General features: G+C 45.0%; 1 protein-coding gene across 1 annotated transcript in view; it reads right to left on the bottom strand.

The window, feature by feature from the left end:
* The window catches only part of LOC143288476 (homeobox protein cut-like 1), a 226721-nt gene that overhangs the window by 142692 nt on the left and 58727 nt on the right, over positions 1-25302 (bottom strand). Inside the window, exons 3-4 of the mRNA XM_076597003.1 lie at positions 8397-8523; positions 2284-2421 (exon numbers count right to left, since the gene is read on the bottom strand). Of these exons, the coding sequence (XP_076453118.1) occupies positions 2284-2421; positions 8397-8523 (265 nt within the window). The remainder of the gene's footprint in view (positions 1-2283; positions 2422-8396; positions 8524-25302) is intronic.

Below are 25302 nucleotides of genomic sequence, written 5' to 3'. Positions count from 1 at the left end.
GTTCGAAGTCCAATGGGCCATCGCATGCTCTCAGGGACAGTGATGGGAAATAATGCAGGTTTCCAACACCACCGTATAAATAACACCTAAATGATGGCGAATCATTTAGCATGCTGCTGTGAATGGTCCTGTTCTCTTATTATAATGCATATATTATCATTATTATTAAAGAGCAAGACTCTTTCCATATACAGGATAAATAACGCCTAATGTTAATCCAATGCCGAAGAGCCTTAATTTAGCTCTGAAATATACAGTAAGAAAAAAGAAACTGTCCATAACCAAAGGCATCCTCACAGCACAGTGAGAGACGATGAAAAGAAGAGAAGAAAAAAGCAGACAAAAAACAAACAAACAAACAAAATCAAAGAATTTCATGCCCTAAGGCAGCAAGATCACAAAGCACAGTGTGAAAAGATGTGAGGAACCTGATGAACTATGATAAACAAGAATAGAAAATCAACCATGGCACATTCTGAAAAATGCTCTGAGTGTGTACTGTTACCAGAGATTTACACACACACACACACACACACACACACACACACACACACACACACACACACACACACACACACCACACACACACACACCACACACACACACACACACACACACACACTGGAATCAACAAAGGGAAGTGAATAGACAAAACACATACTACAAAATAAATAAATAAAGATATAAATAAAGCTTAGATTTGAAAGGAAGACTTTTGGTGGTTTTATGTCAGTTGTCATCCATGTGAACACACACCCCTAGACACCAGAGAACAAAGCAATTCCCAGCCTCTTTACACAGAAGATTCTATTTCATGACAAACCCTTTTTTTCTTTCTTTTTAATTCCATCTTTCTTCTTTTCAGGTGTTTTGTATAAAGCCTGCTTGTGAAATGTGCTGAGGAATTATGCTAAGTTTTGATTTACCACCCAATGGTATTTCAAAACTCTCTGATTCAAAGGAATGTCAACTAGCAATTACAATATTACACTTCACTGTCAATTGCCTTTTCACGTTCCATAAAAGAGGAAATGTAGGTGTGATGTCAACAAGAAGTCAGCTGCAGCTAATGATTCCATAATCATCATCAATACTCTAAACTTAGTAGTCATCATTGTCATTTATTGTTTCTATCTGCAGTGTGTTTACCAGTGAGGTTTGTAAAACTCCAACTAGACTGCTGAAAAGTCAACAAATACAGTTAAATAATGTTCAACCATAGTCTGAAAACATATTACTTCTTTTTCTGTGTTCATGGGCAACAATCTGACATGCCCACTCATTCCTAGAATTTTGCCAGACAGCATGTGAATATGCGACACTTTCTCATCACCATTCAGCAAGCTGTGCTTCATTTTCCAGAACAGGTGGAGGACTGGTATCATGTATGTTGTGTTTCCATAACCCATCAAACACCAACATGTGTTTTTTAACACAATTTTATTCTATCTTCTGCATGTAGACACATGCTAAAAAGATTAAGACATGAGGTGATATGCAGAAAACATTGTTCCTGTTATTCCTTTCCTTTTTTTCATGGATAACTGCATTGGTGAGTGAGTTCTAAATCATCAAAGACAACAAAGCAATTACAAATACCATGCTGCTATTACTTTTGTTCAAAACTGAAAAAGAAAGCAGCTGAAGCCCCCACCCCCCACCCCCCACCCCACCCAACCCCCCTTACTCTGTGTCTGTGTGTGCGTGCATGTGTGTGTGTGTCACTATGTGTGTGTGTGTGCATGTGTATGTGCATGTGTGAGTGTGTGTGTGAGAGAGAGAGAGAATGTGTGTGTGTGTGTGTGTGTGTGTGTGTGTGTGTGTGTGTGTGTGTGTGAAGATATCCTTGCACAAGAATAAAAGGAGATGCACATGTGTGTGTGTGTGTGTGCACAAATGTGGTGCTTCTGAATGTACACAATGGTGAACAAAACGATGTCAAGAAGCAAAAAAACAAACAAAAATAAAACAAAAGAAAACAAAAACACCTGTGAAGGTGAAATACCTGGATGACTAGAGAACGTGTATGATGCGCATGTGTGTGTGGGCATGTTTCCACCTTATGCATGCATAAAAGATTATGCACATGCATGTCTACATAACTGTAAACTACAGTACATGTGCAAGTGTGTGTGTGTGTGTGTGTGTGTGTGAAAGAGGGTATGTGCACGTGTTTGCAGACATGAAACATGTATGTGTTGTGAAAGCACAGGACAACATGCACACACACGCACAAGAACAGTTCCCTCCTCTCCACTCTCCTTCCACAGTGTCATCACTTACCTTGGTTCTTCACTTCCGCAAACTCGTTGTTGTAATCTTCCAGAGTCTCCCTCAGCTGCTTGTTTTCTATCTCCAGGTCAGAGACCCTCTGGGCCCGCTTCTGTGTCTGCAGGGCCTGCTCTAACACTGCCACTGGGTCTGAAACAATGTTATGTTGCAACATTAGGTCACCCACTTCCAACACTGTCACCTGGTCTGAAACAACAATGTTATGCTGCACATTAGGTCACCCACTTCCAACACTGCCACATGGTCTGAAACAACGTTATGTTAGAGGAGAGGAATGGTCCAACCTTCCTATGCAAAACCATAGACAAAGCGGATATGAATTAATTGCCTCTGTGGCCATTAAAGACTACAGGACACTCAACCTTTTCACTTTGTAAAGATTGTTTCTGTGGCTATAAAGATGCTATCAGTATCCATAATCCAAAGAAAAGTTTAATTCTTCAATCAAATAACATAACAGCATCCAAACAACATATGTTAAAGATTGCCACAGTGAAAGACGCACGCACACATTCACACTCATTTGCACACACATGAACATGTGCTCACATAAGCAGGGACAACAAAATCAGGTAGATTACAATTATATAAAGACTCCATTTGTTTAAACACAAGTCAAAATCCCCTGTTGAGCCTGTGGAACTCATTCTGACTGGCCCCATCATACAGATCTCAGTGTCTTATCATCTTGCTAAAACAAAGCAATGAAAGTTAAAGGCTTTAACACATCTTTATTTCTTAATTTCAAAAATAATCAACACAAGACCATCACTTATTTGTAATAGCTGTCAGAGCTAGTATGACTGTTTTCGAGCACAAGGTGTTGTGTTGATGTCGTTATTACTGCAAAGCGCCCAGGGCTCTTCAGTTTTCCCTGGTCCAAAAGACTGAGATGGGATAGGTAGCTGGTGAGAACTGGTACCACAGATTGCTGGAGGTCCTTTTCTCTCCGTCTCTGTCTGTCACTGTCTCCCCCCGTCTCTCTCTCTCTCGCTTGCTTGGGCAGAATGAAATTTATTTTATTTTATTCTTTTCTTCTTTTTTTTTCTTTTTTTTTTTAATAAAAAGCAGAATGCCCTTGTTACTGAAGCCAAGCATCATTTGTGTGGCTGGCTGAGGGGACAGCAGGGTGGAGCCGACAGCTGCTGAGTGTTGCTGGGGGGCTGACTCTGCAGGAGTTCCAAGTTTATCTCTTTCCCCCACACACAGCCGTCTACTTTGAACAGGATTTCACTTTAGTTTTCCTCAAGAGGGCGTAACAGTGTTTGCATGAATCAACATATGCTACAACAGAAGCCAAATGTTCTTGTACATTAGTGGCTGTGCAAGGAGGGCAGGCAGGGAGGGGGTATGGGGAGGTGGCGGGGGTTGGGGGGGGAGGGGTTCAGGAGCTAGGGCTTAGGGGAGCAGAAAGGCTAGGGGGCTGTGGGAGGGGAGAAGGACCCATGTGACTGAAACTAACACATACCACAAGTCAAAGCACACCACAAAAAGTTGGTCAAATCCAGACCCATTCTGATTCAAACTGTAATTTGTATTTGCTAATAGTGTGTTTGTTTTTATGTATTATTGTGCATGTACTCCCATAATACATGATAACAGTACATGAACCAAAATCTGTATGCTCAATCAAACAAATCTATGTGTGCAGGTACACCTCAGGTAAGTAGCCTCACAGAAACCCAACAGCAACAGAAGCTTGTGGTCTGCTGGTACTGGAAATGCACCACGAGCAGGGTGTGGCTGTGTGTGAGTGGCATAGCTAACACCAATGAGACAGCAAATAGGAGGAGTAGGGAGATATACCCTTCGAACACTACCCATCCAAAATAGCCTGTATGTCTGAGTGCAAGTGGGATACAAGGAGTAACCCAAACTCCAACTCCCAAAATGTACCCACACTAGGTACCACCCTTTGAAAAAGCAAATACTACCATCTTGAGTCCATACAGATCCCACTAAAGTTTCCACAATCAAGTTCACAAGGGACTTGTTCATTCAATGAACGCATTAAAAACATTAAACTGAACCAAATAATTTTATGGCTGCAGTGGAAGGCACAATCTATGACGTTATGTCTACAAGTGTATGTGTGTTTCTGTGCATATTTGATGTGTACACTTGCATGCAAATGTATTGAAAAGAGACACACATTCAAAGTAGAAGTAAATACACCACCACCAAAAAAAAAAAAAAAATCCACCAAGAAACCCCATAGGATCAGGAGAGTTTTGTGCCAAGGGAGAGGCACAAGATTACAGGGGGGAGGGGGGGAATTCCAGCTGAGATGCAAAAGAGGGCAACATGGATGAGAAAGGGATCCAGTATCGCTTCAGTGGCCTCAATACCCTTACAGAATACAGGGGCTTGTTGCCCACAGCTGGGTGCAGACAGACGATGGAGAAGTGAAGACCCGGCCAACCAGTTTGGGTGGGGGCCATTCGATGAGCCTGATTAATGTACCCAGCAGTGGCAACACCACTCGACATGCATCATTCATTCTTTTTACCACACACACACACACACACACACATTCTTAGTGGGGTTTTGTGTGTGTGTGTGTGTGTGTGTGTGTGTGTGTGTGTGTGTGTTTTAATGCCTAGCTGAGATGCATGTACAGCTGTCAATGTTTGATCATAATTGTCTTCTTCTTTTTTTTCTTTGTGTGTGTGTGTGTGTGTGTTTCTAACCAATATAATCAGTTGGGTTTTTTTTAACCCAAAAACTGCATCTGATTTTGTTTGGGTGTCTGTTTTTTCCAAAACCTTCCTAATGACTGTTTATTCACACGATACTCACCCCCCCACCCACCCCTCCTCCACAACAAGCAGCTCCTGCTGCTGAAGTCCAAATGCTAACAATGCAGGATAGCAGTCACCTTTAACATCACCCACCAAAGGCCATCCCGTAATGTTCAGTTTTCAGGAGTGCTCCTCCTGATTCAGCAAACAAATAACATCCTCTATGACGACCCTTGCTGATGCCATTGACTGCCTGGTGCTAAACCAGAGCATCACTCCAAAGAAAATGAAGAGCACCATGAAACCCCTCCAATGGTAACTGTCCTTAACAATCCGCAGCCTGCAATGTGAAACTAAGACTGAAATAAAATGTGTGTGTTGAATTATGTATTATTCTATTAAATCAATTCACTGTCTTTTCTTCAACAGAATGGAGACTGATACAATCTTACAGAAAACCCTACTTAACACACTGACTATCAATATAAATGAATCTGCACTGAATAATACATTGTGTTTCATGTTGAAAAGGATGCTATTTATATTTCAAAGTAGACTGAACACACACACAAACACACACGCACACACACACACACACACACACACACAGAGTAAATACAGAGACACAGAAACACAGAGACAAAGTTAATGAAAAACAGAAGGGCTGAGATGGAGAAAGAAAGGCAATAACTGGGTAGTGAAAAGAGGAAGGGGAGGTCAATCAGTGTGTTTCTTGCATAGTCCAATAAAAACAAGAAGGGGAGATGGAAAGAAAGAAGGGGAAAAAACTGAAATATCAAGGACATATTGTGTACAAAATTTTTAAAAAAACAATATTTCAGAAAAAAAAGTCTGCATGAACTTTACCAACAAGGGTGTTCAATGAGCCAGTGAGGAAATGTTTGAGTCTGATGTCAAGCAAAATCCCATAATAATTCATACTGAAGGGCTCAGCACATAACACATGCCACTCAACAAAAACGACAAATAAATAAATAATATTGAAAAAAAGAAGAAGAAAAAAAGAAACATATGGAGTGGAGACAGTGCAAAAAAATCTTTATTTAGAGACTTAAAGAAATGGAGAGAAGAAGTGAGGGAGATAAAACTAGCAAAAAATGTAAATCATGCCTGAAAAAAAAACAAAAAACAAAAAAAACTGAAGAGCAAAACCAAACTATATATACCTGAAGTAAATATAAAAGGGGAAGTGAAAATATAATGTGCTTCTGAGGATTAGGGAGAGAGGAGTGGAGGAGACAGGAACCCAGAAGGCTGAGGATGAGGGAGAGAGCAGTGGAGGAGACAGGAACCCAGAAGGCTGAGGATGAGGGAGAGAGGAGTGGAGGAGACAGGAACCCAGAAGGCTGAGGATGAGGGAGAGAGGAGTGGAGGAGACAGGAACCCAGAAGGCTGAGGATGAGGGAGAGAGGAGTGGAGGAGACAGGAACCCAGAAGGCTGAGGATGAGGGAGAGAGGAGTGGAGGAGACAGGAACCCAGAAGGCTGAGGATGAGGGAGAGAGGAGTGGAGGAGACAGGAACCCAGAAGGCTGAGGATGAGGGAGAGAGGAGTGGAGGAGACAGGAACCCAGAAGGCTGAGGATGAGGGAGAGAGGAGTGGAGGAGACAGGAACCCAGAAGGCTGAGGATGAGGGAGAGAGGAGTGGAGGAGACAGGAACCCAGAAGGCTGAGGATGAGGGAGAGAGGAGTGGAGGAGACAGGAACCCAGAAGGCTGAGGATGAGGGAGAGAGGAGTGGAGGAGACAGGAACCCAGAAGGCTGAGGATGAGGGAGAGAGGAGTGGAGGAGACAGGAACCCAGAAGGCTGAGGATGAGGGAGAGAGGAGTGGAGGAGACAGGAACCCAGAAGGCTGAGGATGAGGGAGAGAGGAGTGGAGGAGACAGGAACCCAGAAGGCTGAGGATGAGGGAGAGAGGAGTGGAGACAGGAACCCAGAAGGCTGAGGATGAGGGAGAGAGGAGTGGAGGAGACAGGAACCCAGAAGGCTGAGGATGAGGGAGAGAGGAGTGGAGGAGACAGGAACCCAGAAGGCTGAGGATGAGGGAGAGAAATCAGGTGGGAAGGAAACAGGAGAGGCAGATATATATGAATACAGAGACAGACAGATGGACAGACAGACACACAGAGAGTGAGACAGAGAGAGATGGAGAAAGAAAGAGCAAAATGCATTATTTGTTTTCAATCAAAATGCATGAAAAACCTTTTTCAGTTCGTACGTTTTCAGGTAAGTTCCTGTGGTAAACTTTCTTAAAAGAGGATAGACTATTTTTGTCTTCATTCCATAACTTACCACCCAAATAGGTACGTGATGACATATAAAGATCAGTTCTTGGGCGAAGAGTGTATATAGCCTTTTTGAATGCCACTATTCTATCTGATGAGTGCAGTATGACAGGAGTAAGATAGGCGAGTGCTGTATGACACAATTTATTTTATCTGAAACCACTTTGAGTGGGATACAATAAGTCATATGCAGTAAAATGTGATTGGTGTTTTGTTCAAGATGCTTTTCCAGAGGTGTGGACAAGGCAGGTAAAATTGAAATACTGATATACAGAGAGGGGGAGTGATGGAGAAAGTAAGAGGATAAGAGAGAGAAGGGATGTGAGAGAGGCAGACAGACACACACACACACACACACACACACACACACACACACACAGACTGAGAGAGAGAGAGAAAAGGAGGGACAAACATACATTCAGACAGACATATCTTTATATCAACCTAGTAAATCAAAATACAAAAATAAGCACATCAACACAAATCACAATCAGCACATTTCCTACAAAGCCAACCCATTTTCTTCCCAAAGCTGGCAAGAGTGCACCTCCTACCCCCAACCCTCCAAACAGCAGCACATCATGGCATGGAAATTAATATTCCTGCTGTGTGTGTGTTGAACGGGTGCATCCACCCTGTCAGTCAATACAGCTCTTCTCTCCCCTTGCTTGCTTTCCCCCTCACTACTGCAGTGAATTAACATTTAAAAGAATCCTTAATTCAAGAAGAAGAAAAAAAAAAGAGGAGCAGAGTGGTGTTTCTCTCTCCATTGGTCTGACCCCCTCCTTCTCCGCTTCCTTCTTCTTCTTCTTCTCTCTCTCTCTCTCTCTGTGTGTGTCTCTGTCTCCCTCTCTCTATCTGTGCTGTGCTGTGCTGTGTTGTGCTGTGTGGTGTGTGTGGGGAGGTACTGGGGGGAGAAAATGAGTGAGTGACAAAGTGTGTAAATGAATGAGTGTGCATGTGTGTGTGTGTGTGTGTGTGTGCACGCACACATGTGTACATGCATGAATGCATGCCTGTTTGTGTGTGTATGTGTTTGCAAGCATCAACCCCTGACCTGGCAAGTCGATGAGTCGTTTGTAGACGGAGAGGAAAGCGGCTTCAGCAGCCTTGCTGCGCTTGGACAGGGAGTCCACCTCCGCCTGGAAGCTCTTCAACAGCGGGGCCACAATCTTCCGGATGTCCTGCACAGCACACAGCACACACCATTATGGTGCGAACAACACACAGCAAGCACCGTCATGGTGCAAACAACACACAGCAAGCACTGTCATGGTGCAAACAACACACAGCAAGCACTGTCATGGTGCAAACAACACACAGCAAGCACTGTCATGGTGCGAACAACACACAGCAAGCACTGTCATGGTGCAAACAACACACAGCAAGCACTGTCATGGTGCAAACAACACACAGCAAGCACCGTCATGGTGCAAACAACACACAGCAAGCACTGTCATGGTGCAAACAACACACAGCAAGCACCGTCATGGTGTGAACAACACACAGCAAGCACTGTCATGGTGCAAACAACACACAGCAAGCACCGTCATGGTGTGAACAACACACAGCAAGCACTGTCATGGTGCAAACAACACACAGCAAGCACCGTCATGGTGTGAACAACACACAGCAAGCACTGTCATGGTGCAAACAACACACAGCAAGCACCGTCATGGTGCAAACAACACACAGCAAGCACCGTCATGGTGTGAACAACACACAGCAAGCACTGTCATGGTGCAAACAACACACAGCAAGCACTGTCATGGTGTGAACAGCACACAGCAAGCACCGTCATGGTGTGAACAGCACACAGCAAGCACCGTCATGGTGTGAACAGCACACAGCATGGTGTGAACAACACACAGCAAGCAACACACAGCAAGCACCGTCATGGTGTGAACAACACACAGCATGGTGTGAACAACACACAGCAAGCAGCACACAGCAAGCACTGTCATGGTGTGAACAACACACAGCGAGCACCGTCATAGTGTGAACAACACACAGCAAGCACCGTCATGGTGTGAACAACACACAGCAAACACCGTCATGGTGTGAACGACACACAGCAAGCACTGTCATGGTGTGAACAACACACAGCAAACACCGTCATGGTGTGAACAACACACAGCAAACACTGTCATGGTGTGAACAACACACAGCATGGTGTGAACAACACACAGCAAGCAGCACACAGCAAGCACTGTCATGGTGTGAACAACACACAGCAAGCACCGTCATGGTGTGAACAGCACACAGCATGGTGTGAACAACACACAGCAAGCACCGTCATGGTGTGAACAGCACACAGCAAGCACCGTCATGGTGTGAACAACACACAGCAAGCACTGTCATGGTGTGGACAACACACAGCATGGTGTGAACAACACACAGCAAGCACCGTCATGGTGTGAACAGCACACAGCAAGCACTGTCATGGTGTGAACAACACACAGCAAGCACCGTCATGGTGTGGACAACACACAGCATGGTGTGAACAACACACAGCAAGCACCGTCATGGTGTGAACAACACACAGCAAGCACCGTCATGGTGTGAACAACACACAGCAAGCACCGTCATGGTGTGAACAACACACAGCAAGCACCGTCATGGTGTGGACAACACACAGCATGGTGTGAACAACACACAGCAAGCACCGTCATGGTGTGAACAACACACAGCAAGCACCGTCATGGTGTGAACAACACACAGCAAGCACCGTCATGGTGTGAACAACACACAGCAAGCACTGTCATGGTGTGAACAACACACAGCAAGCACCGTCATGGTGTGGACAACACACAGCATGGTGTGAACAACACACAGCAAGCACCGTCATGGTGTGAACAACACACAGCAAGCACCGTCATGGTGTGAACAACACACAGCAAGCACCGTCTTGGTGTGGACAACACAGCACACACCATCATGGTGTGAACAGCACACAGCATGGTGTGAACAACACACCGCACGATGTGAACAACACACAGCAAGCACCCTAGTGGTGTGAACAACACACAGCATACACTGTCATCATGTGAACAACACACAGCAAGCACCATCATAGTGCATGAACAACACACAGCAAGCACCCTCAAGGTGTGTGAACAACACACAACAAGCACCCTCAAAGTGTGTGAACAACACACAGCAAGTACCATCATAGTGTGAACAACAAACAGCAAGTACCATCATAGTGTCAACAACACACAGCAAGCACTGTCATAGTGCATGAACAACACACAGCAAGCACCCTCAAAGTGTGTGAACAACACACAGCAAGCACCCTCAAAGTGTGTGAACAACACACAGCAAGCACCCTCAAAGTGTGTGAACAACACACAGCAAGCACCCTCAAAGTGTGTGAACAACACACAGCAAGCACTGCCATAGTGTGTGAACACACACCAAGCACAGTCACAGTGTGAACAACACACAGCAAGCACCGTCATAGTGTGAACAACACACAGCAAGCACCGTCATATTGTGAACAACACACACCAAGCACCATCATATTGTAAACAACACACACCAAGCATCGTCATTGTGTGAACAACACACAGCAAGCACCGTCCTAGTGTGAACAACACACAGCAAGCACCGTCATATTGTGAACAACACACAGCCAGCACCATCATATTGTAAACAACACACACCAAGCACCATCATATTGTAAACAACACACACCAAGCATCGTCATTGTGTGAACAACACACACCAAGCACCGTCATAGTGTGAACAACACACAGCCAGCACCATCATACTGTGAACAACACACAGCAAGCACCATCATATAGTGAACAACACACAGCAAGCACCGTCATAGTGTGAACAACACACAGCAAGCACCGTCATATTGTGAACAACACACACCAAGCACCATCATATTGTAAACAACACACAGCAAGCATCATCATATTGTGAACACACAGCAAGCACCGTCATAGTGTGAACAACACTCAGCAAGCACTGTCATAGTGTGAACAACACAGAGCCAGCACCATCATACTGTGAACAACACACAGCAAGCACCATCATAGTGTGAACAACACACAGCAAGCACTGTCATAGTGTGAACAACACACAGCATGCACCGTCATAGCGTGAACAACACACAGCATGCACCGTCATAGTGTGAACAAACAGCATGCACCTTCATAGCGTGAACAACACACAGCAAGTACCGTCATTGTGTGAACAACACACAGTAAGCACCGTCATTGTGTGAACAACACACAGCAAGCACCGTCATATTGTGAACAACACACACCAAGCACCATCATATTGTGAACAACACACAGCCAGCACTATCATATTGTGAACAACACACAGCCAGCAGCATCATAGTGTGAACAACACACAGCAAGCACCGTCACAGTGTGAACAACACACAGCAAGCACCATCATAGTGTGAACAACACACAGCAGGCGCCATCATATTGTAAACAACACACAGCAAGCATCGTCATATTGTGAACACACAGCAGGCACCGTCATAGTGTGAACAACATACAGCAAGTACTGTCATAGTGTGAACAACACACAGCGAGCAACTTCATAGTATAAACAACACACACCAAGCACCATCATATAGTGAACAACACACAGCCAGCACCGTCATAGTGTGAACAACATACAGCAAGTACTGTCATAGTGTGAACAACACACAGCCAGCACCGTCATAGTGTGAACAACACACAGCCAGCACCGTCACAGTGTGAACAACACCCAGCAAGCACCGTCATAGTGTGAACAACACACAGCCAGCACCGTCATAGTGTGAACAACACACAGCCAACACCGTCACAGTGTGAACAACACACAGCAAGCACCGTCACAGTGTGAACAACACCCAGCAAGCACCGTCATAGTGTGAACAACACCCAGCCAGCACCGTCATAGTGTGAACAACACACAGCCAGCACCATCATAGTGTGAACAACACACAGCAAGCACCGTCACAGTGTGAACACACAGCAAGCACCGTCACAGTGTGAACAACACACAGCCAGCACTGTCATAGTGTGAACAACACACAGCCAGCACCGTCACAGTGTGAACAACACACAGCCAACACTGTCATAGTGTGAACAACACACAGCAAGCACCGTCATAGTGTGAACAACACACAGCAAACACCGTCATGGTGTGAACAACACACAGGAAACACTGTCATGGTGTGAACAACACACAGCATGGTGTGAACAACACACAGCAAGCAGCACACAGCAAGCACTGTCATGGTGTGAACAACACACAGCAAGCACCGTCATGGTGTGAACAGCACACAGCATGGTGTGAACAACACACAGCAAGCACCGTCATGGTGTGAACAGCACACAGCAAGCACCGTCATGGTGTGAACAACACACAGCAAGCACTGTCATGGTGTGGACAACACACAGCATGGTGTGAACAACACACAGCAAGCACCGTCATGGTGTGAACAGCACACAGCAAGCACTGTCATGGTGTGAACAACACACAGCAAGCACCGTCATGGTGTGGACAACACACAGCATGGTGTGAACAACACACAGCAAGCACCGTCATGGTGTGAACAACACACAGCAAGCACCGTCATGGTGTGAACAACACACAGCAAGCACCGTCATGGTGTGAACAACACACAGCAAGCACCGTCATGGTGTGGACAACACACAGCATGGTGTGAACAACACACAGCAAGCACCGTCATGGTGTGAACAACACACAGCAAGCACCGTCATGGTGTGAACAACACACAGCAAGCACCGTCATGGTGTGAACAACACACAGCAAGCACTGTCATGGTGTGAACAACACACAGCAAGCACCGTCATGGTGTGGACAACACACAGCATGGTGTGAACAACACACAGCAAGCACCGTCATGGTGTGAACAACACACAGCAAGCACCGTCATGGTGTGAACAACACACAGCAAGCACCGTCTTGGTGTGGACAACACAGCACACACCATCATGGTGTGAACAGCACACAGCATGGTGTGAACAACACACCGCACGATGTGAACAACACACAGCAAGCACCCTAGTGGTGTGAACAACACACAGCATACACTGTCATCATGTGAACAACACACAGCAAGCACCATCATAGTGCATGAACAACACACAGCAAGCACCCTCAAGGTGTGTGAACAACACACAACAAGCACCCTCAAAGTGTGTGAACAACACACAGCAAGTACCATCATAGTGTGAACAACAAACAGCAAGTACCATCATAGTGTCAACAACACACAGCAAGCACTGTCATAGTGCATGAACAACACACAGCAAGCACCCTCAAAGTGTGTGAACAACACACAGCAAGCACCCTCAAAGTGTGTGAACAACACACAGCAAGCACCCTCAAAGTGTGTGAACAACACACAGCAAGCACCCTCAAAGTGTGTGAACAACACACAGCAAGCACTGCCATAGTGTGTGAACACACACCAAGCACAGTCACAGTGTGAACAACACACAGCAAGCACCGTCATAGTGTGAACAACACACAGCAAGCACCGTCATATTGTGAACAACACACACCAAGCACCATCATATTGTAAACAACACACACCAAGCATCGTCATTGTGTGAACAACACACAGCAAGCACCGTCCTAGTGTGAACAACACACAGCAAGCACCGTCATATTGTGAACAACACACAGCCAGCACCATCATATTGTAAACAACACACACCAAGCACCATCATATTGTAAACAACACACACCAAGCATCGTCATTGTGTGAACAACACACACCAAGCACCGTCATAGTGTGAACAACACACAGCCAGCACCATCATACTGTGAACAACACACAGCAAGCACCATCATATAGTGAACAACACACAGCAAGCACCGTCATAGTGTGAACAACACACAGCAAGCACCGTCATATTGTGAACAACACACACCAAGCACCATCATATTGTAAACAACACACAGCAAGCATCATCATATTGTGAACACACAGCAAGCACCGTCATAGTGTGAACAACACTCAGCAAGCACTGTCATAGTGTGAACAACACAGAGCCAGCACCATCATACTGTGAACAACACACAGCAAGCACCATCATAGTGTGAACAACACACAGCAAGCACTGTCATAGTGTGAACAACACACAGCATGCACCGTCATAGCGTGAACAACACACAGCATGCACCGTCATAGTGTGAACAAACAGCATGCACCTTCATAGCGTGAACAACACACAGCAAGTACCGTCATTGTGTGAACAACACACAGTAAGCACCGTCATTGTGTGAACAACACACAGCAAGCACCGTCATATTGTGAACAACACACACCAAGCACCATCATATTGTGAACAACACACAGCCAGCACTATCATATTGTGAACAACACACAGCCAGCAGCATCATAGTGTGAACAACACACAGCAAGCACCGTCACAGTGTGAACAACACACAGCAAGCACCATCATAGTGTGAACAACACACAGCAGGCGCCATCATATTGTAAACAACACACAGCAAGCATCGTCATATTGTGAACACACAGCAGGCACCGTCATAGTGTGAACAACATACAGCAAGTACTGTCATAGTGTGAACAACACACAGCGAGCAACTTCATAGTATAAACAACACACACCAAGCACCATCATATAGTGAACAACACACAGCCAGCACCGTCATAGTGTGAACAACATACAGCAAGTACTGTCATAGTGTGAACAACACACAGCCAGCACCGTCATAGTGTGAACAACACACAGCCAGCACCGTCACAGTGTGAACAACACCCAGCAAGCACCGTCATAGTGTGAACAACACACAGCCAGCACCGTCATAGTGTGAACAACACACAGCCAACACCGTCACAGTGTGAACAACACACAGCAAGCACCGTCACAGTGTGAACAACACCCAGCAAGCACCGTCATAGTGTGAACAACACCCAGCCAGCACCGTCATAGTGTGAACAACACACAGCCAGCACCATCATAGTGTGAACAACACACAGCAAGCACCGTCACAGTGTGAACACACAGCAAGCACCGTCACAGTGTGAACAACACACAGCCAGCACTGTCATAGTGTGAACAACACACAGCCAGCACCGTCACAGTGTGAACAACACACAGCCAGCACCGTCATAGTGTGAACAACACACAGCAAGCACCGTCATAGTGTGAACAACACACAGCCAGCACCGTCATAGTGTGAACAACACACACCAAGCACCATCATATTGTGAACAACACACAGCAAGCACTGTCATAGTGTGAACAACACACAGCAAGCACCATCACAGTGTGAACAACACACAGCCAGCACCGTCATAGTGTGAACAACACACAGGCAGCACCGTCATAGTGTGAACAACACACAGGCAGCACTGTCACAGTGTGAACAACACACAGCCAGCACCGTCATAGTGTGAACAACACACAGGCAGCACCATCACAGTGTGAACAACAAACAGCCAGCACCGTCATAGTGTGAACAACACACAACATGCATCATCATAGTGTGAACAACACACAACATGCATCGTCAAATGAAATCAAATCATGTTGCTTATGACCCAGCCAACCGCACCAAGGCTGTGGATGTGAGGAACAGCACATTATGAAAGGGAACACACTCATAGACAGCTGGAATGTGTGAGCGAGAGAGAGAGACAGAGAAAGAGAGGGACAGAGAAAGGGTGGAGGGAGAGAAAGAGAGGGGACAGAGAGGTGGGGGGGAGGAAGAGAAAGAGAGAGGGACAGACAGAGGTGGGGGAGGGAGCAAGAGAGAGAGGTAGTGAAACTGAAAGACAGAGTGGAAAGGGGAGGGGTAGGAAGAGCAAATGTGATGGTGGGAGGGGAGTAAGAGAGGTAAAGAGACAGAGGTAGACAGACAGATGGACAGACATAGACAACAGAGGCAGAGATTGAAATGGATCAAGAATCAAACTCATTACTTGGTATAAGTCCAAATCCCAAGGAAATGAATAGCAAAACAAACATTAATTCCTAAGCACTCTAAACTTCTGCAAGGTCTCTTCAACCAGGGAGAAGATGTCTAGTTTGTGAATGACCGATAAAAATAATCCTAACAATATTCATATCAGTAGTAGTGTCATTACTAAGCAACAGGTTTGATGACTGAAACCCAGGCAATTGATGTCTTGTTTGTGAATGACCACCAAGAAAAAATTATCATCAAAATATTCATTTTAGTAGCAGTAGCAGCATTGCTATTAGTATTATCATGTCCTTTGAGTAAAGACTTGTTCAAACTGATAACAATGACAATGATCATGATGATGATGATATACATCACAAGGCCAAACAGTCCTCCCAAATAGTACACAATCACCCGGAACAAATGAGTAAAGAAGAAAATGCTTGCTCCTCAAACTTCCATTGCTTGCTCTATCCTCTCTCCCGCCACAACTGAACAACGTGAAAGGGGGTGGAAGGAGACCCAACATGTAACAGAAAGAAAGAAGAAAATATAACACCTGAAAAATCACCTCCCACTCACAACCTTGGAAAGATCAAGAAGCGGGGAGAGACGCACTACAGGAGGAAGAGAAGTCAAGAAGCGGTAGCAGAAACCCTCTCCCAGGCAGACTGGAAGCCATCTCTCGTGGGAGGCGATCTCCGCTATCGATCTAGCTGACCCAGAAGACGATTTCCTCCTAACACACCAATCACGGCACCCACGCTTGACACTATCAAAGGTTATTCGTGTCCCCAGCACACGCACGCACGCATACACACACACACACACGCGCGCGCGCGCGCGTGCGTGCAGAATATAATGGGGTTTTTTTTAACTACAGCATCGAGGTTCATTCAGAATATAATACTGCTGGTATTATTCTTGTTTGTTTGTTTGTTTTTAGTTTTTGTTTTTATTACTGCAGCAATGAATCTGTTTGACAACGGAAGACAACCAACACCAATGCCATGCTATAAATATGTGAGCACTTTTGAGGCCGAAAGGACAGGGAGGAAGGGCAGAGGTGAGTGAAGTGCAACTGAGACAGACTCTTGACATTTAGAAAGATATACAGACAGCCAACTGGTGTCTTTTTGTCATCTTCACAAATTCATCAATTCATCTTAAAACATGATTAACAAGTAAATAAACAATTTATTGAATTATAAACAAATAAACAAAGGTCAACAACAACGTTTCACAGCTGTCGGGTTGACAGGCATGGTGATACCGAAAGACTGCTCGTTTGTGTGTGTGTGTGTGGGTGTGTGTGTGCAGGGGTGAGGGGGGGCATGTGCGTTGTCTGTCCGTCTATCTCCCCCTAACTTTCTGCTTCTCTGTCCCACCTCGCTCCCTCCGTCCAAAGCCCCTGCTCCACTCCACCTCCTCTCCCCCTCCCCCCAACAAACCTGGCTCAGTCCCTTCCTCCTTTCCTTCCCCTTCACTCCTACCGCAAGGATGGAGGGAGGGTGAAGACGACAAACCGGTAACATCAACGACTCCCTACCCTCGCTACCACGGCTCTGACACCACATCGAACCAGCTAATCGACCAGACATCTTGTCGTCAGTCATGCTAATGTTGTTTGAAAACTCCGTGCAGGTCCTGGTGCACTTCTCTCCCTCACCCTCACCCCCACCCCTCAGCGCCCCTCCCTCTCTCCCCCCCCCCTCTCTCTCTCTCTCTCTCTCCCTATCTCTCTCTCACACTCACAACACAATGTTGTGGAAAGTAACTAAGAGAAGGAGATGGGTTTTGGTGGGTGGGCTGACTACAACAACACAAAAACACTCACTGCGACTGGCTATGGCACGCCAATATAGTCAAAAAGCTTCAGACTCTGATGTACCTGTTCACAATCGAAGCCATAACTGAATTGTTGTGTTTCTTCAATAAATACATACATGTAATTCCATCATCTGATCCTGTCTCCACTCATTCCATTCAGTCAGTTTGCCGTAACTGATGATGTACCGACACCGGGGTTGTAGTAAATGGTTTCTTCTGGTTATTTGCTTTCATCGATAAAGCTTTGGGGCAGGAAGGTTTTAGAATTTCGTGCATGTTTCATGTTAATCTTTCTGAGCTACAGTTTATTTCTGACGTTTGCCATGCTGTTAGTGTTACCACCAGTAAACTTTCTGTGGTCAATTCAGCAGAACCTTACTATATCCTTGATCAAAACTATTCATTGTCGGATCTCAAATTGGAACGGTAAATAATTCAGAGGCTCAAAATATCACCACTCTGATCCAAGCTCTTGTAAAAGAGAATAAAATCAATGTCTAACTATTGGATTCGATATTTCAGCAAAAGAGCAAAGAGCACTTGAATATTATTCTTTTCTCCCTATTCTTTTTTAAACTATAAAAGTAATTTCGAATCAATACATAACCTGTGTGTCACCTCCACACCCACCACTCTCATGGTTCCTCCGCTAAGCACGTTCACAGAGGGGGGAGTTGGTGGAAATTTCCTTCGCCAGTCAATTTTATTTCAATTCATGCTGAAATAGTGTATTGATCGGTCAGGCACTCGGCGCTGGCGTGTAGACAACAAATGGTCTTTTTCTATGGTGCATTTCAAAGTGTGACGAATGTCTGGTAATCTACAAGTTAAATCGACGAGGAGTTCCACACAGAATTTGAGAGCCGAAAGACAAGGAAGACAGTGAGTTGCTCTATTGCCTTACAAACAAGTCAGAAAAAAAATCGAAACAACCACGATGATGTGCATTACTTTATAGTGTATTATTGTGGTCAAAATAAAATAAGCTTATTTTCCAAACTGTCAGCGAATGGTTTTGGATGAACAAAAGGATAACAAATGAATGAAAGGCTATACAGCACATGCATGTAATAAGTGTGTATTACCAAAACTTTATCACAGGAAAATGTGTAAATGGTGACAGAAAATGAAGCGAGAGTGAGCGATCGAACGTACACACGCGCACACCCGCACCAACACTTTCAGATGGGAAAAAAAATCTGATATGATAGCAAAAAGTCAAAGGTGCATTTCAACCGTACACTATCGTCTCTAAAAAGAGTATTCAACATTTTGTTTTATCTGGGAAAACAAAGAAATATAATGGGGGGAAAGGATCATCTCTGGAACCGAGCTGTTCATCTCCTCCCAAACCACTCTCCCCCACCTCCAGCCTTCATCCCTGTCAATTTACTCTCTCTCTCTCTCTCTCTCTCTCTCTCTCTCCAGATCTCCAGATCTGCCTGTCTGTCTCTCTTATTTTTCTCTCTCTTTCACTCACTCATTCAAGAACTGTTTGACTCGAAATAATCAATTACTTGGGGAACTGAGGCCTGGAAAAAAACCCAACAGAACTGCACTGTCTTGTTCTGCACTCTACAGCAATTGGACCAAAAACACAAAAACAAAACAAAACAAAAAAACCAAAAAAAACTGCATAATCACTTGTTCAGCACCCTACAACACACACACACACACACACACACACATATATATATATATATATATATATATATATATATAAGTGCACGTCTGTTGTTCCATACACTACACGATACAAAAACCACCACCACCACCAGAACTGCATAATTTTTTGTGCCGCACACAACATCATAACAATCTCCACCCTCAACTCAAACAAAAAAAAGAAAAGAAAGAAAAAAAAAAGGCACAATCTTTTTTTCCACACACTACAACATACAAAAAGCAACAACCATAATTGCACAATCTTTTGTCCCACATATTACACCATACTAACCTCAACCGACCCCCATCCTATCTTTTTTGTCCCTTTCGATCTCCCGCCTTTCCTTCCCGTATCTGCTGCTGTGGTGGCGATGATGGCGAACGCAAAAAGAAAAAAGGTGAGAAACAAACACGAGGTGGGGGGAGGGGGGGGGGGGAGACTCCTCACGTCGATGGACGACAGAAGGAAGGAAAGAATGAAGAAGGGAACGTTCAGCTGAGGAGGAAAGTCGACCTTTTGTTTCACTTTCTCTGCTGTCTGTGTGATGCTTTTTTCTTGCAGGATGCACTGTCAAGAAGCTGTGAGAACTCTCTTCTCTCTTTCTGTCTCTGTCTCTCTATTTCTTTCCGTGTCACTCCGATGGGGTTTCAGAGAAAACATCGTGGGGTCGGGGAGGGGGAAGAAAGAAGAACGAGAGCATGTGTCAATGTGGACAATAAAGGAGAGAGAGAGAGTGCGTGTGCGTGTGAGGTCGAAGGATGATGAGGTGGGAGTAGATTTTCACACGCAATCAGTTCTGAAGTGAACTACAGTATTGTGTTCAACAGACAGGAGGAGGAGGAGGGGAGAGAGAGAGAGAGAGAGAGAGAGAGAGAGAGAGAGAGAGAGAAACGGAGGAAAGGAAACAAAACAAGAGGGCTGATAGGGCAGCCGGGGAATCAATAGGATTGTTGCTGTAACGAGTGTGTAATGATGTTCATTGACAATTCCGATTAAGTGAACTGAAGGAAAGGGTGGATCGATGAAATGAGAAAGAGGCGGAAACACACACACACACACACACACACACACACACACACACACACACACACACTCACTAACACACACACTCTCTCTCTCTCATACAGAAAGATGCGGACACGGGCACACACAGACAAACATACACACACACACACGAGCACACTCCCGCGCGCACTTCTGACTGCGTGTGATCATGCATGAAATGAACAGAATGAGAACGAAAAAGAATGTTGCATACGGAAGGGAAAAAAAATCAGCACAGGAAAACACACGGCGCTGTCATTCACCTACCCCCTCACCCTCTCTCCCCCTCCCTCCTTCCAAAATAAACACCACCACAACAAGACAATACTGAGAGAGCGCGCGCACAGGGCCACACGTCATCCACTGGCATTTGAAAAGCTGTGCACTCTGATGTTCACTGATGTTTCGCTTTTGTGCTGTGCCGTTTTGCTGGGTGTCATTTCGCAGTGGGTTTTTTTTGTTTTGTTTTTTTCACTGGGTGAAAATTCGGCTGAGTGAAAATTGAGGAAAAGAGGGTGGAGGGGAGGGATGGAAAGACAGAGAGAGGCAGACACACACACACATAGAGGGACAGAAACACACATACACAGAGAAGCAGTTAATAACAACAAACACATGGAGATGTGGGAATGGGGAAAGAGGGAAAAGATGGAATCGGCCAGTACTGTATTAGAAAGGGAGAGAGGGGAGGGGAGCCCCCCACCGCCCTCCCCCTCCTCCCTCCCTCCCTCTCTCTCTCTCTCTCACGTGGTGGTGGTTGGAGGGAGGAGGGGGCAGGCGGGAGGCCGACACCAGAGGCTGGGAAAGCTTAGAAAAGGCACAATCATGAGTGGCGAAGATTACAAATAAAAGGTTTCAGGAACTATGCCGTCATAGAACACAGAGTGAGAGAGAATGGGGTGGGGGGGGGGGGGGGGGGGTTGTGGAAGAAAAGAGACGGAGTAAAGAGATAGGCGAGGGGGACGGAGAGAGGGAGGGTGGGAGGGAGGGAGAGAGAGAGAGAAGACAATTCATTGTGGGAGAGATCCGATTCGGGGGCTAACACACACACACACACACACACACACACACACACACACACACAGAGAGAGAGAGAGAGAGAGGAAGAGACACCGTCTGACGGTGACAGAGAGACAGACAAGCCAGCACGAACACAGGCAGACAGAAAGGTAAGGAAAAGCATAAAAATATCCATAGACAAAGTGAAAGAGCCGGAAAGGAGACAAGCAGAGACCGACAGAGTGTGACGGGAGACACAAATATAGACTGTGTGACATGGAGAGACAAATATAGACAGTGTGACATGGAGACACAAATATAGACAGGTGACATGGAGAGACAAATATAGACAGTGTGACATGGAGACACAAATATAGACAGTGTGACATGGAGACACAAATATAGACAGGTGACATGGAGACACAAATATAGACAGTGTGACATGGAGAGACAAATATAGACAGGTGACATGGAGAGACAAATATAGACAGTGTGACATGGAGACACAAATATTGACAGGTGACATGGAGACACAAATATAGACAGTGTGACATGGAGACACAAATATAGACAGGTGACATGGAGACACAAATATAGACAGTGTGACATGGATAGACAAATATTGACAGGTGACATGGAGACACAAATATAGACAGTGTGACATGGAGAGACAAATATAGACAGGTGACATGGAGACACAAATATAGACAGGTGACATGGAGAGACAAATATAGACAGTGTGACATGGATAGACAAATATTGACAGGTGACATGGAGACACAAATATAGACAGTGTGACATGGAGAGACAAATATAGACAGGTGACATGGAGAGACAAATATAGACAGGTGACATGGAGACACAAATATAGACAGGTGACATGGAGACACAAATATAGACAGTGTGACATGGAGAGACAAATATAGACAGGTGACATGGAGACACAAATATAGACAGTGTGACATGGAGAGACAAATATAGACAGTGTGACATGGAGAGACAAATATAGACAGTGTGACATGGAGAGACAAATATAGACAGGTGACATGGAGACACAAATATAGACAGGTGACATGGAGACACAAATATTGACAGGTGACATGGAGACACAAATATAGACAGGTGACATGGAGACACAAATATAGACAGTGTGACATGGAGAGACAAATATAGACAGGTGACATGGAGACACAAATATAGACAGTGTGACATGGAGACACAAATATTGACAGGTGACATGGAGACACAAATATAGACAGGTGACATGGAGACACAAATATAGACAGTGTGACATGGATAGACAAATATAGACAGGTGACATGGAGACACAAATATAGACAGTGTGACATGGAGAGACAAATATAGACAGGGACATGGAGACACAAATACAGACAGGTGACATGGAGAAACAAATATAGACAGTGTGACATGGAGAGACAAATATAGACAGGTGACATGGAGAAACAAATATAGACAGTGTGACATGGAGACACAAATATTGACAGGTGACATGGAGACACAAATATAGACAGGTGACATGGAGAGACAAATATAGACAGGTGACATGGAGACACAAATATAGACAGGTGACATGGAGACAAATATAGACAGTGTGACATGGAGACACAAATATAGACAGGTGACATGGAGACACAAATATAGAGAGTGTGACATGGAGACACAAATATAGACAGGTGACATGGAGACACAAATATAGACAGTGTGACATGGAGACACAAATATAGACAGTGTGACATGGAGACACAAATATTGACAGGTGACATGGAGACACAAATATAGACAGGTGACATGGAGACACAAATATAGACAGTGTGACATGGAGACACAAATATAGACAGTGTGACATGGAGACACAAATATAGACAGGTGACATGGAGACACAAATATAGACAGTGTGACATGGAGACACAAATATAGACAGGTGACATGGAGACACAAATATAGACAGTGTGACATGGAGAGACAAATATAGACAGGTGACATGGAGACACAAATATAGACAGGTGACATGGAGAGACAGAGACCGACAGGTAGCAGATGAAAACAAGACTACTGAAGACACTTACATTATGCTATTACATGCATTTTTATTGGACCCAGCCCTCGACTCCAGCTTGTATGAAAACTAAACCCCAGATAGAGAAGAGACGGGTGGATGGGGAAGGAGGGTAAGAGGGCGGTGGGGAGTGGAGGGGTGGAGCGGCAGTGAGGCAGAGACAAAGCAGGAGGGAGGCGGCGGTTTGATGTAAACAGTTGCATGTTGTTATGTGTTTGGTTTTTTGATGTTAATGTTGTTGCTGTTTTAAACAGCCTTGATTCCTGAACGAGGGTGTGTATAAACAAGAGAGGGAGAGAGGGCGTGGAGGAGAAGAAAGAGAGAAAGAGATGGGGGGCGGGGTGAGAAATTTCACTTGAAGAAGGCACAGGAATACGCACATTATGGTTTTTTCTTCTTTTTTTTTCCACCCCATTTTTTTAACATCAGTTTCTCTGGACAGGAAGTGAAGGGGTAAGCTAAGAGGAACGTGGGGGAGATGGGGGAGACGGAGAGAAGGTAACAAATACCAGGCAAAATGTTTACATCAACAAAATATTGGAAATAATTAAAAGCCAGCAGAAACAGAGTGACCGGACAGTCAAAAGACAAATCGAGACAGACCGAATCTCACACCGGATCTCAGTCGGGGAAGACAGAAATTACATAAAAAAATATAAGAAACCAATCACAGATTAATTAGCAATTATGGACCCGTGAGGCAGTTAAGGGCGTCGTAACAAGCTTTCAACGCTTTTCCTTTCTATTCTGGCACACAACTTGCCGCAAGAGGAAAAAAGAGGAGGGAGTGGGATGCAGACTTTTGTGGTGACAAGTTCGTGGACATGTCCATCATTAAGAACTGGGGATGGAGGAAAACAGTAAGTCAATGTGCCCCGGCTTCAATCCATCAATGCCATCGCTGCCCACATGGCACGCACGCACGCGCGCGCGCGCACACACACACACACACGTACACACACACACACACACACACAAACATGTTGCACTGTGTCTGTTTGGGTGGCGTGAGGTCCGCTTTGCATTGTTATTACTTTTCTTTGTCACATAACTGATATTGTTCACGTGAATTTCGGGCCAGGCTCTCTCTTATCTCCCCTGGTATGAGAGAGAAGTGTGTCACCACACAGTGTGTAGCGCCATCCTCTCCCCCTTCCCCTCACCCCACTCTCCCCTTCACCTATATATCTCATGATATATATATCTCATGTTAGCCATTTTGTTTATTTCTTTGCGACATGCCTCTTTGATCTTCTGCGTGCCTATACACATCACAAGAAAGAATCAACTGCTAGCAATCTATGGACAAATGAAAAGTTGGTCTGAGAAAAGGAATGGAGAGAGAGAGAGAGAGAGAGAGCGGTGGGGGGATAAAGAAAATGAAACATGCTAAATAAACAAATAAATAAATCATAAAAGGAAACG

This window comes from Babylonia areolata, chromosome 12 (genome assembly GCF_041734735.1).
Source record: "Babylonia areolata isolate BAREFJ2019XMU chromosome 12, ASM4173473v1, whole genome shotgun sequence".
NCBI lineage: Eukaryota > Metazoa > Mollusca > Gastropoda > Neogastropoda > Buccinidae > Babylonia > Babylonia areolata.
Note: the sequence above shows the minus strand (reverse complement) of the source record. Positions and strands in the feature narration are given on the sequence as shown.